The following is a 14,657-nucleotide window of genomic DNA, read 5'->3' as shown; positions in this document are numbered from 1 at the left end:
TGATGAAAGTAAAAAATAAGATGAATGAGTCCTTTCCTAGTTAGTTCTGTGCTTTTAAACTCAGTTGCCTTGTTTTGGTGTGCAAAAATTTTTTTTCAAAAGGTAGGCATTTATTTACCTAGTCGTCGTACTAGTAGTAATCTCTACACCCAATGAGGAACTTGAACTCATGACCCTGAGATCAAAAGTCGCCTACTCTTCTGATTGAGTCAGCCAGGTACCCCATTGTGAAAAAAATTTTAATGATAATATTAAAGGCTACCATCTATATTTTAGTTATTTTTAATTTTAATTCCAGTATAGTTAACATACAATATTATATTAGTTTCAGGTATACAATGTAGTGATTCAACAGTTTTTTACATTATTCAATGATAATTATGATAAATGTACTCTTAATCCTGTTCATCTATTTCATCCGTCCTCTGCTCATCTTTCCTCTGATAACCATCAGTTTGTTCTATATAGTTAAGAGTCTTCTTTTTAGTTAGTTTGTCTCTTTTTCTCTGTTCATTTTTCTTTCTTAAATTCTGTATTTGAATGAAATCGTATGATATGTGTCTTTCTCTGACTTATTTCATTTAGCATTATACCCTCTAGACCTATCCATGCTATTGCAAATGACAAGATTTCGTTCTTTTCTATGGCTGAGTAATATTCCACTACACCCTCCCCCCCCACACACCCCCATATCTTTTTCCATTCATCTGTCACTTGACACTTGGCCTGCTTCCATCTCTTCGGGCAAATACCTAGTAGTGAAATTGCTGGATCATGTGTTATTTCTATTTTAAGTTTTTTGAGGAGGAATCTCTATTCTGTTTTCCATAGTGGCTTCACCAGTTTGCATTCCCACCTACAGTGCATGAGGGGTCCTTTATTTCCATATCCTTTTCAACACCTGTTGTTTCTTGTATTTTTATTTTAGCCATTCTGAAAGGTGCGAGGTGATATCTCACTGTGGTTTTGATTTGTATTTTGCTGCTACTGCTGAGTGATACTGAGCATCTTCTCATGTGTCTGTTGGCCATCTGGACATCTTCTTTGTAGAAATGTCTATTCATATCTTCTGCTTATTTTTAATTTGGATTTTGGGGGGGGGTTATTGTTGAGTTGTGTAAGTTCCTTACATATTTTGGATAAATACTGGATATGTCATTTTCAAATATCTTCTCCTATTCAGTAGGTTGTCTTTTAGTTTTGTTGATTGTTTCCTTTGCCCTGCAGAAGCTTTTTTTTTTTTTTTTTTAACTTAACAGACAGAGGTCACAAGTAGGCAGAGAGGCAGGCAGACAGAGAGAGGAAGAGAAGCAGGCTTCCCGCTGAGTGGAGAGCCTGATGCAGGGCTCGATGCGGGGCTCGATCCCAGCACCCTGAGGTCATGACCTGAGCCGAAGGCAGAGGCTTTAACCCACTGAACCACCCAGGTACCCCCTGCAGAAGCTTTTTATTTTGATGTAGTCCCGATAGCTTATTTCCACTTTTCTTTCCCTTGCCTCAGGAGACATATCTAGAAAAATGTAACTATGGCTAATGTTAGAGAAATTACTGCCTGTGTTCTCATCTAGGATTTTTATGGTTTCAGGTCTCACATTTAGGTCCTTAATTCATTTTGAGTTTATTTTTGTGTATGGTGTAAGAAAGTGGTCCAGTTTCAAACACCGTCTGTTGAAGAGATTACCTTTTTCATATTGCATATTCTTGCCTCCTTTGTCAAAAATTAATTGACCATATAATCATGGGTTTACTTCTGGGCTCTGTATTCTATTCTATTGATTTATGTGTCTATTTTTATGCCAGTACCATACTGTTTTGATTACTATAGCTTTGTAATATGTCTTGAAATCTGGGATTGTGATACCTCCAGCTTTGCTCTTTTTCAAGATTGCTTTAGCTATCTGGGTCTTTTTTGGTTCCATACAAGTTTTAGGATTTAGGATTATTTGCTCTAGTTTTGTGAAAAGTGCTGTTGGTATTTTGACAGGGATTGCATTACACATAGATTGCTTTGGGTAATATGGCCAATTGAACAATGTTTTTTCTTCCAGTCCTTTAACATATTGTCTTTCCATTTGTGTTGTCTTGAATTTCTCTTACCAGTGTTTTCTAGTTTTCGGAGGATAGGTCTTTCACCTCCTTAGTTGAGTTTATTCCTAGGTATTTTGTTATTTTTGATGCAGTTGTAAATGATACTGTTTTCTTCTAGGAAGTATTACTCAACACTTTTATCTATATTTCATTGGAAAGAACCTGGTCGCGGGGTTATAATTAGCCACAAGATTAGCTTCCCAAGGCTGGTAAATGGACTATTTATTCTGATTGGCCAAGTATCCAGCTATAAAATTCAGGATTTTATTAGGAAGAAAAAGGAGAAGAATAGATTTTAGAGTAGGATAGAGCAGCTGCACCAGTCAGGGTTGTCCCGAGAAACAGAACCAATCAGAGATATTATTAGATTTATTTCAAGGAATTAACCCACAGAATTGTGGGGGCTGACAAGTCTGAAATTTATAGATCAGGTTGGAGACTTGGGCAGGAGTTGGTGCTTTGATCTTAAGGCAGAATTTCTTCTTTAGAAAACTTCAGTTTGTGCTTGTAAGGCCTTCAACTAATTGGATGCAGCCCACTAACATTACTGAGGGCAATCTCCTATACTTAGTCAAGTGATTTATACAGGCTAAATACATTTACAAAATACCTCATAACAACACATAAGTTAATGTTTGATTAAATCACTGGGTACTATAGCCCAGCCGAACTGACACATAAGACTATCACAGCAGTCTTTATCATAAATAGTTTATACTATTTATACATATATACATTAATATCTCCTTCATTTAATTGTGATAAAATCACAATAAATCCCCAAATAATCAGATATTTATTAAAGTGGTGTGATATCCTAACATATCAAAATAATTTATTTATGGGGCACCTGGGTGGCTCAGTGGGTTAAAGCTTCTGCCTTCGCTCAGGTCATGATCCCAGGGTCCTGGGATCAAGCCCCGCATCGCACTCTCTGCTCAGCGGGGAGCCTGCTTCCTCCTCTCTCTCTGCCTGCCTCTCTGCCTACTTGTGATCTCTGAGTGTCAAATAAATAAATAAAATCTTTTTTAAAAATTAATTTATTCCTACATTTCAGGCCTTTAAAAATATCACACACACACACATTTATATATATATAAACTATTTCTGATTATTCATTAAATTTCTAAAAGTGAGATTATCAAGTTAATGATTATAAAGAATGTAAAGGCCTATATTCCTATTGCCAATGTGCTTTCCAGAAAGTTTGCACCAATTTACACTTACACCAACAATTTATGAATGCAATGCCAATGTCACTGTACTCTGGACAAAAGTAGGTTTCGTAATTTTATCAATTAAATAGATGAACATATTTCGTTTTGTTTTGTATCTCTTTACTGCTATATAAAACATTTAATCATTCGTTATATTTTTATTGATACTTTCTATTTTTCTTTTGTTAATTTCGTTTTTACTTTTGCCAAGTTTTCTGCTAGATTACTACTAGCATTCTTCTGATTGATATATGAGGTATTTATATATTAATATATTGGCCATACTTCCTGCAAATAAAATTCCTAATTTGCTTTTCTAGTTTTTTCTTATTATAAAACTTTTAGGGATGCCCGGGTGGCTCAGTGGGTTGAGCCTCCATCTTCGGCTCAGGTCATGATCTCAGGGTCCTGGGATTGAGCCCCGCATTGGGCTCTCTGCTCCGCAAGCAAGAAGACTGCTTCTCCATCTCTCCTTGCCTGCCTCTCTGCTTACTGATCTCTCTCTATCAATCAATAAATAAAATCTTAAAAAAAAACAACAAAAAAAACTTTTAGAATATAAAATCCCTTAAGTAAAGTAAATCCTTCCTTTAAGTAAAGGAAGAAACTATAGATACTTCAAGTTTTCACTTAGGGTAAACACTTGATCAAAATTAATAAAGATATAAGGGAACTAAAACATGAAAATGAGATTATTTTCATACACAAAAGAAGTGTCACTCCCATGAATAGCTCAGTAACTAGTCACATCTTTCAAAAAAATATACTTAGGAAAACTCACATTTTTTTCCCTGAGAATTCTTACATGTGAAATATCTTTCTTCATTTAGTAGTATCACTAACTTCAGAATCTACTGACTGAATTGTCATTCCTAAGATGTCATCAACGTTATGCTCAAATAAATTTTGAGATGATCAGTAATTTTTAAGAAAAAAATAGGAGAATAAAAAATTAACTTGTGATTTTTTTCTGCTTATAAATACATTAAAAAATGTAAAAAAATAAGGTGTTAAATCTGTGATGGTAATAACATGCTACAAATAAATCTGTGTGGCAATATAAATTGACTGAAAGATTTGTGCCACATATGACACCTCAAAATATTTTCATTTCCTCCTTAGTAATTTTTAGATTTTCTTATCTCATTGACTATGAAAAGCACAATCATCCCACACATTGTTCTTGAATTGAGTTTAATGTAATTGGCCCAGAATTCTAGCTTGATTTTCTTTTTTTTTTCTAGCTTGATTTTCAAAATTGAGGTGGAACTGAATTCCAAGCAAGTTACCTAATTTGACCAATAATTTAAACTTGTATAGTATAGTAATACTTGGAATTATTTTTCTACTTTAATATATTTCAACTGGTTAGCTGAGTCTAATTAGTTCCAGTGATTATTTATAATGTTGGCAAAGCATCTAATTTGTTTTCATTTATAATTCCTAATTAAAGTGGGTTAGTGGCTATTCACTTATTTTACTTACAATATTTTCACTTATCAAATGTGTTATGACTTACTGAATCTATGCATATTTTTAAAAACCTTTTCTTCTATGGCTTTTTTTCTAATGCTTCTTTAATCATGAGTCTGGTCAAATATATTTTGTTTACCAGATGTTTGCATTTTAATTTTTGTTAAAAAGCAAAAATTTGCTAATAATACATATATGTTAATTTAAAAAAGCAAAAATTTTCCCCCAATTTATCTTCTGCTTTTTCGTTTTGTTTATGGTATTTTGGACATATGTTAGTTCTAAATTTTAAATAGCCAGATTGTCAATCTCATAATTAATGTTTAATGTTTCAGAGTTGCATGAGTTTTCTGAGGTTCGTGTGCTTTATTTCAAGATTATATGTATATTTTTAAAGATTTTGTATATAAATTATATGTTACATATATAATACACTATATTATTTATTATATATATTTATTTTAAAGATTTTATTTATTTGTCAGAGAGAGAGTACAAGTGGGGGTGAGCAGCAGGCACAGGGAGAAGGAGAAGCAGTCTCCCTGCTGAGCAGGGAGGCCGATGTGAAACTCAATCCCAGGACTCTGGGAGCATGACCTGAGCCAAAGGCAGACACTTAACTGAGCTACCTAGGCGCCCCTTATTTCAAGATTATATTAAAACACTATGCATGTTTTTGTATAGTACTCTTTAGGCTTCATAGTTTCAAGTTAAATTTTGGTATCTATGGAGATGATGGTATTATTTTTCTACATTTAACCTATCAGTATGGATGTACTATACGACTAGGCTTCCCTACATTAAATCATCTTGCATTCCTTAAATTTTCATGTATTAAATATTTCTGAGTCTTTTAGGAATTTTGTGTTATTATAAGTGGTATTATTCTATAATTTTCTGTGTTATGCTATGTTTAGGCAGGTTTATGGTGATCACATTATGATAGCTTCTTAAATTGCATCTGGAGGCTTTTCTTATTTCTCCATACTCCAAAACGATCTTGAATGCTTTCTCAGTTTCTTCCAAGGTATAGATTTTTTTTCCTCTCTTTTTAAGCTTATTTTGGTAATTTATATTTCTCTAGAAGTCCATTTCATCCAGGTTTTTAATGGCTTTGTATGCAGTTGTGCAAATTAGTACCTTGTTATTTCATCTCTAATATTATGTTTTTCTCTCCATTGTGAAGATTGTTTTAAGAATCAGCTCTTAGACTTACCAGTTTCACTCATCTCTGATTTCTAATTAAGTTCTATTATTGTCTGTATTCATTCCTTTCTTCTGATTGAATTTAATGTTATTTTTCTCCCTTCTTAAGCTTGAGTGCTATTCTCTATACTTTAAATCAGAAAACTGTAAAAGTATTTTATTTACCTTCTTGACTTTAAAAGTAGATTATGTATGTTTTGAGAGTTGCATATATCTAAGTAAAAAAACAATTTTGTGAGGGTGTTGTAGACATCTTTTTCCTAAGCATGTAGTAGTTTAAATGTAGGCATATTTCTATTTCAGTTTTTTATAAAGTTCTCTTGCCAGGCTAAAACTGAGCATAAATGGAAAGAAAAGAGGTACATTTTATATGAATACTCTTTTAGGGAAAAAATAAGTCTTTGTGTGAAAGTATTTTTTCTTAATATCTTCCTGATTTGGAAATTCATGTTTAATTGATTGGGATATTATATTTTTAAGATTTTATTTAATTATTTGACAGAGAGAGAGAGATCACAAGTAGGCAGAGAGGCAGGCAGAGAGAGAGGGGGCAGCAGGTTCCCTGCTGAGCAAAGAGCTTGATGTGGGGCTCAATCCCAGGACCCTGAGGCCATGACCTGAGCTGAAGGCAGAGGCTTAACCACTGAGCCACCCAGGCACCCCTGACTGGGGTATTATTATAAAAATGTAGAATCAGAATAGAATTGAATTAAAATTCTTGTGCTAATGTTGGCTAAATTTGGAAGTAGTTAAGGAATCACTATATGAAAGATGAATCATGGACATTAAAAGTAACTCATGCGATATTAACATTATAAAAATGTACACCTCTCATATCTAAGCCAGATTCAAAGTGCTCTTGGTATAAGAATTTATAATATGAAAAATATAAATATCACTAGAGAAGAGTATATAGATAATTACAAGTTGAAAATAGCTCCTGGAAGTTATCATTAAACTGAGCCAAACCAAGTCTCCACTTTCAGCTGCCCAAACCCCCGCAGAACTATCAGAAGATGTTGTGGGAGTAGAAAGATCATAGTTTGTTGAGTTTCTGAATTTTGAAAGACGTTCTACTGTGTACCTTGGTTATCTCAATTACATCTCAAATGTCCAAATTGAAAATTATCTTTTTTTTCAATCAGGAACTGTCTTCCCTTTTTTTTTTTTTAAACTTGTTAGAATTATGGGATATGGGTAGGGGATCACCTTTATCCCTCTTCCCAAGTCTTCACCCTCAAATGGCAACAACATCTTGTTCATTCTACTCCAATTATCTCTCAAATCTGTCCTCTCATTTCTATCCTTGATACTAGTTCCTAAGCGTGGGCCTCTTTTTTCCCTTAATCATTCCAATGAGGACTTTGACAGGTCTTCCTTCCTCTAATTTCTTTTCATTCCAAAATATTTTCTGTATAACCTTAATGAAAGTCCTATAATGTATTTGCTTTAAAATTTTTTCTAAATATGTTTGCCTAGATGGCAAACATCTTCATGTTTTGGCCTGGCCTGAATTTCTCCAGCTTTATATTCCACTGCTATCTCACATGCATTCAGTGCTTTAATTGTATTAAATACCTGAAGTTCCTTGAAGTGCCCTGTGTTGGTTAGGACTCTTTGTGCTTTATCCCACTGCCTCCTGCCTCTTCCTTGATAGCCTTGATTCAGTGATTATTCCCAACTTCTTATTTTCAAAGTGCTGAAGTTACTTCCATCTCAAAAACAAACTACCACTGTCTCCTTTTCAGTCTGCTTCCTTGAAACAGTTAGTTGTTTACCTCCTGCCCACCTTTTTGCCCTTCCTACTATTCTAAAAAACACCAACTGACAAAAGCTGCCAGTAAAATCATATTGTCCAAATCTAATGAACTAGTCTAGGGGTGCACCTTAGTTGACATTTCAAACAGCATTCAACACTGTTAACTACTTCTACTTATCCCAAAACAAACAAACCTACTTATTTTTCTGTGCTTTGTAGAACACTGTGAGTTAAAAAGATAAAATCATCAGTATCACTTAACCATAACCATCGTTAACATTTTTACTTATTTCCTTCAAGTCTCTTCTTGTATATACTTATAAATATGGAAAATTGGGATATTATAAATATGTATTTTGGGTTTTTAAGCATCTTCCCTTGGCATTAAACAGATGTTCTGGAAACAATTATAATCATTGCATAATGTGTTATAATTGCACCATATTTTATTTAGCCTTCTGCTACTGTTGACATTCAGCTAGTTTTCATTAACGTATCTAGGTCTCAGATTCTTATTTCTTAGTGGGAGATTCCAAGAAGGGAAAGGACTAGGTTCAGGATATGAAGTTATATTCATGATATAGATTGCCTAATTACTTACAGGAAAGGTAATTTACATGCCCATAGCAACACAGGAGTATCCAAAATTTACCATCTCTTGCTAACATTGTATTTTTTTAAAAATCCTTTCAGTTTGATAGATTCAAATAGAATCTCTTGGCCTTGATTTGTCCTTCTGATTAGTAGTGAGATGATAAATTCATCAGTCTTTTCTCCTTACCTTACCCTGCTAGTTCTCTTACTTCAGAATATTCCTTTTCATTCTCCTTTTCAGGCTTTTTTCTTTTTTAATTTTTTTTTTAAAGATTTTACTTATTCATTTGACAGACAGAGACCACAAGTAGGCAGAGAGGCAGGCAAAGAGAGAGAGAGGAGGAAGCAGGCTCCCTGCCGAGCAGAGCACCTGATGCGGGACTTGATCCCAGGACCCTGAGATCATGACCTGAGCCGAAGGCAGAGGCTTAACCCACTGAGCCACCCAGGCGCCCCCTCAGGCTTTTTTCTATTCCATGGTATTTTGTCCTCAGCCCCTTGAATGTCCCACAGGCAGCTCAAACTCAGTTATACTCAAAATTAAACTCATCCTAAGCTTACTTCAATTTCTGGGTAATGATATCATCAACCACCCAGGCACCCTGGTCAGAAACCCGAGTCTTTTAAGATGACTCCCTCCTCTCACCCCCACATCAGTCACTAAGTTTTTCTAACCCACATATTAAATCTCTCAAATATGTCCACATCTCTCTATCTCCACAGCTACTACTCTCATCCAAGGCCTTAGTTACTGAAATACTCATCACTGATCTCCACGCCTTGTCACCCTGTTTCCAGAATGATCTCTTTTTCTTTAAGATTTATTTATTTGAGGGACGCCTGGGTGGCTCAGTTGGTTAAGCTGCTGCCTTCAGCTCAGGTCATGATCCCAGCATCCTGGGATCGAGTCCCACATCGGGCTCTTTGCTCGGCAGGGAGCCTGCTTCTCCCTCTGCCTCTGCCTCCCACTCTGTCTACCTGTGCTCACTCTCTTTCTTGCTCTCTAACAAATAAATAAATTTTTTTTATTAAAGATTTTATTTATTTATTTGACAGAGAGAGATCACAAGTAGGCAGAGAGGCAGGCAGAGAGAGAGAGGAGGAAGCAGGCTCCCTGCTGAGCAGAGAGCCTGATGCGGGACTCGATCCCAGGACCCTGAGATCATGACCTGAGCCGAAGACAGCAGCTTAACCCACTGAGTCACCCAGGCGCCCCCAAATAAATAAATTTTTAAAAAAAGGATTCATTTATTTGAGAGGGGAGAAAGAGAGAGAGAGAAAGAGAACAAGAGACAGGATGAATGGGGGGGCAGGGTGGGCAGAGGGAGAGAATTCTAAGCAGACTCCCCACTGAGCATGGAGCCCCTCCAGTCTTGATTTCAAGACCCTGAGACCATGACCTGAGGTGAAACAAAGAATCAGTCACTCAACAACTGAGCGACCCAGAAGCCCCCAGAGTGATCTTTCTAAAATGTACATCTAAAGCACTGGGGTAGCTCAGTCAGTTAAGTGACTCTTGATCTCAGCTCAGGACTTGATCTCACAGTTTTGAGTTCAAGATCCACTGGGCCCAGCATGGAGCCTCCTTAAAAAAATAATTAAAATAAGATGCAAATCAGATTGTGTTACTCCCTGGACTCTACATCCCCATCCAACTTTATCCCTTGCCTTACCATCTGTTCCCTTCTCTTTAGCCATATGGAACAACCAGAATTCCCCACTGCCTCTAAACTCTTTCTGCCAAGAGTATGCCTCTTTTGTCTTGTGAACTCCTACAATAATAAGGGAACCCATCCAAGTAACATCCCATCATTTCCCTCTCCTGTAGGCACTGATTATACTTTATATAGAGCTATGTTATAACACATTAGAATTTCATAATTTTTTAAAAAAGATTTTTATTTGAGAGCATGAGCTGGAGGGGAGGGGCAAAAGGAGAGGGAAAGCAAGCTCCCCACTGAGTAGGGAGCCCCATGCTGGGATCAGTCCCAGGACACGACCTGAGCCAAAGGCAGACGATTAACCAATTGAGTCACCCAGGTGCCCCTGAATGATAGTGATTATAAAATTCCTTTTAATCTTCTCCCACCATCTAATTATCACCAAATTCAGTAATCTCAGTCTATCTGGTATCTCTGTTACCAGATCCTCCTTCATTTCCCATTTCTAAGGTTGACAAAACTATTTTAATTGCATCCTGAGACTTGGGTGCTTCTTCAAACCAGGCCATCTTCACTAGAGCTGACAGTTATTTTTCTGAAACACATCTAGTTTTGTTACCTAATTACTTAAAAAACCAACTCTGATGACTACCCATTTTGATTATAGGTGGCTATTTCCTCAAAACATGGGAAGCTTGTCTATTGAGAGTTAAAGGGATGCACAGTGGAAAGAGACACAATTCTCACTAAATCCAGGATTTTGACTATTTAAACATTATAGCATATTATTTCCTAATTTTAAGAATCCAACTCCAGTTCTCTTCTTTAGCTCTATCTCCTATAATTCTTCCTCCTCATCCTCAATACACATCCGTCACGATTCTTTAACACACTGTTGTGTCTAGTATGCCCTATCACCAAGCAAATTCTTACACATCCTTGAAAGCCAGCATCTGGTTACTTGGTTGCTCCAAGAGATGTTATAAAGGGGTTTTAGACTGTTTTCATAATCTTTATCAGTCCTCCAAAGCAAGCCAAATCAAAATAAAAATAGGATTTTTTTCTTGGTATGGGCAATTGGACATTTTGTAACTTCATATAAACTATGTATAAAAGCATCTTTTAAGGACATTTCTATTTTTATTTATCTATAACATAGAATCAAAGTAAGACCAAAGTACTTTCTATACAAAAAGTATATTTAAAGCTCTTCAAGCTAAGTCCCCTGGCCTACACTTCCAACTAGACTGCAGCCATTAAGCCCTTTATAGAAATTCTGAAGGAGTCACAGAATATTAGTTACTCTAAGAAGCTTTCTTTAATCTTCTCTTCCTGAGAAGCTGTTTGTAGCTTCTCCTTCTGGGCTCACACATCTCTGACCATATACAACTGTTATCTTACCAAACAAGAGTATAGTGTGTCATTTCTCTTTTAGTTTCTTCCACTAGGGTAGCTAATCCAGGGTAAGGACTCTATTATCAGTTTCCTCATGTGTAAAATAAAGATGATAAGAAGACGATTCTCATATAATTATTATGAGAATGTTAGTGTATATTTAAAGCACTTAGCACAGTGTCTAGCATATAATAGGAGCTAAATAAATGTTAGTAATTATTTTTCCCTTTGTATTTGTTAAATCATGAAGTACTAGCCTGAAGAGTCCCACAGCAAACAGGCTGGCAGATGCATAAAAAGCATAAGAAAACACACATGTCCTGAAATTACCTAAGAGGTCACTACTTAAACAAAATGCCTTCCCTATTACCTAATTTGCAGATGTAACATGAAACTGAATGGCTTTCGAATGTCTAGTAGTTGAAGAACAAAGTTTTTAAGACCTTAGAACTGGGAAAGAAGTCTCATTTATAAAGCATCAAATTTCTGAGCTATTTATTAAAAAGAACAAATAAAACAATTTCACATTTGGAAAAAAGGAAGTAACACAATGTCTTGGGAATTTGCACTCTTTCTGACTATCATACATTACTTCTTTATATCATAAATCACCTATAAATATACTTGCTCTCAAGCTTTATGATAAAAATCAAATGAGCATGTTGTGTGGTAGAAATAACATCATATTAAAATTAAGAAATATTAGGTTGTAGTCCATGAATTAGTTGTGGGACCTTAGACAATCTTTCAAATCCTACGGGCTTCAAAATTCTTTGGAATTTTAAGGGATTAGACTAATCTCTAAGTTCCCACCCGGCTTGAAAATACAATGTTCTTACAATGCTATATTTTAACCTCTTACATGGTTTTCCCCCTCAGTAGAAACTGAACACTCTTTTTTTTGAGTGGAGAACAGGAATCAAACCTTATTTATCTTTGTACCTCTGTGCGTAGAACAAATGCCTGTTTCTTGACGGAATGAATGAGTCCCCCCTACAGAGCTTCCAGTTTAAAAAGGCTTGGCTTTGGGGTGCCTGGGTGGCTCAGTTGGTTAAACAACTGCTTTCGGCTCAGGGCATGATCCCAGGGTCCTGGAATCAAGACCCACATCTGGCTCCTTGCTCAGCAGGGTACCTGCTTCTCCCCCTCCCTCTACCTGCTACTCCGCCTGCTGTGTTCGCTCTGTCAAAAAAAAAAAAGAATATATAGTAAAAAAACAAAACAAAACAAAAACCGCTTGGCAAATTTATGGTGTAACAGGTTAGTGGCTAAAATATAATTGTTATTATATAAAAATAAATGATTGCGCATTAATGTGATTGTACCTATTCAAAATACAGATTCACTCTACTGTTAATTTGTTGAAAACCATTATTTTGTTTGTTTATTTATTTATTTATTTATTTGACAGAGAGAGAGAGAGAGACAGCAAGAGAGGGAACATAAGCAGGGGGAATATAAGAGGGAGAAGCAGGCTTCCCGCCGAGCCGGGAGTCTGATGCAGGGCTTGATCGCAGGACCCTTTGATCATGACCTAGGCAAAAACAGACCCCCAACGACTGAGCCACACAGGTGCCCTGTGAAAACTGTTATTTTAGAAAAGGAATTCTAAACCAAAAGGTTTCTTTACTTTTGACATATTTTAGAGAAATTATGTTAGTTACATACCTTTGAGAGAGGCTAATTCTACTAAATTTTATCATCCTAAGAGCAATGTCCACATAATGAAGTAAGTATCCCAACGTTCACTCTCCAGTACCATTTTGTAGAAGAGATTTTTATCTTTGTCTTGCTACCAAAATTATAGACTGAAAGACAATGTGATCCAGGAAATAAGGAACCAGATTATACAGACACATGGAGAAAGCAAACATATATGCATGTGTGTGCACATACACACACAGTTTAACTTAGTAGCTCAAATGACTCATGTACCCATTTTAAAATTAATATTTAGTGCAGGTTTATTGCTGGAATAGTTCCAAAACATCTCTAATATGGGATGGAAAATGAAGAGCAATTAACTAACTTTTAAGTCTGTATAGGTGAAACAAATGGACAAGGGCAGATGCCTCTCTTTGGATATGTCCCAAAAAAGATAGTTATAAAGGATTCCATTTCTCTGTTTTAGTAGCAATGTGATTGAAATTTGAAGTGCATTTACTTCACAACTTCCTGGACCTGCACTGTTAGGAAAGTGAAAGTTTCTTCTAATATTCAGCTATCAGGCTCAATCACACCAACCTGAGTTTGAATGTTACTCACTGATTAACTATACATAAATTGACACAAGCACAGCAAGTTTTTTTTATTGTTAAATTACTGTTATCATATGCAGAGCAAAAAGTAAAGGAACTGATCTATTTGTGCATTCACATTTTAAATCCTTGAATTATAAACAAGTGAACAAATGATCAGTTAGGAAAGGAAAACTGTAGGGTTTTTTTGTAAGTCTACTAATTCCTCTAATAATTAATAAAACATGCTCAAAAATTTTAGAAAAAACACTTTTTTCTACATATGATATATTAATAAACAAATTATGTTTACCTCAACAAATTGGAAAGACTCCCTCAATATTAAGGACAGTCTATCTCTGGCTAATGCAATTATTTGGATATAATATAAGCATCAAAAATAAAGTGGTGGCATAGTTCAAAATCTTCCAAAGTGTTAATACTCTTAATGCTGAGTTTCCAGTTCCAGAATTGTCCATTCCCCTTGGGGTGAACAATCTTCAGAGGAAAAACTAGCCATGGTGATGCTTGCTGACGAATCATCAAGGGGAGAGGTTAGTTCACTCCATCTGTTCAAAGTGTCAACATGTGCTTTACCCTGAGGTTTTGAGCTGTCTCGTGCTAAAAGTAGTGTCTGCTTGATTAGATACTGTGCTAAATTTAAGTCTTCAGGAACAGAATTCGTAATATTTAAGTTTGAATCCTGTTCAGAGAGCAGTTGCTTCAATAGTGTCCAATCTTGTTCTGCAAAGTGCTGATCATCTTCAAAATCCATGTCTGTAACATGTGTTTCTGATTCCATTTTCTGCTCAAATGCTTCTATTACATCCATCTCATATATTGGAGAGAGGGTTTTTGAAGGCCGATGGTCATACATGTAGGTTTGTGCCAGTGTGTCACAATCATCTATGTCTCCTGAAATAATTCATAATACTACACAATGTAAAAATTGCTCATGTTGGTACCCCTCAGAGTTTTGTAGAACAATATTAAAACAATGTAACAGTTATAGTCCAAAAAAAAAAAA

The 14,657-nt window shown here is 35.7% G+C and overlaps 1 protein-coding gene across 1 annotated transcript in view; it reads right to left on the bottom strand.

Moving 5' to 3' along the window:
• Nucleotides 1-13,676: 13,676 nt before the first annotated feature.
• Nucleotides 13,677-14,657, bottom strand: part of BTBD8 (BTB domain containing 8) — a 114,032-nt gene continuing 113,051 nt past the window's right edge. Inside the window, exon 18 of the mRNA XM_044238678.1 lies at nt 13,677-14,545. Within this exon, the coding sequence (XP_044094613.1) occupies nt 14,076-14,545 (470 nt within the window). The 3' untranslated portion in view covers nt 13,677-14,075. The remainder of the gene's footprint in view (nt 14,546-14,657) is intronic.

The sequence above is a fragment of the Neovison vison genome, chromosome 2 (assembly GCF_020171115.1).
Source record: "Neovison vison isolate M4711 chromosome 2, ASM_NN_V1, whole genome shotgun sequence".
Classification (NCBI taxonomy): domain Eukaryota; kingdom Metazoa; phylum Chordata; class Mammalia; order Carnivora; family Mustelidae; genus Neogale; species Neogale vison.
The sequence above is the reverse complement of the archived record's forward strand: the minus strand, read 5'-3'. Positions and strand labels throughout refer to the sequence as shown.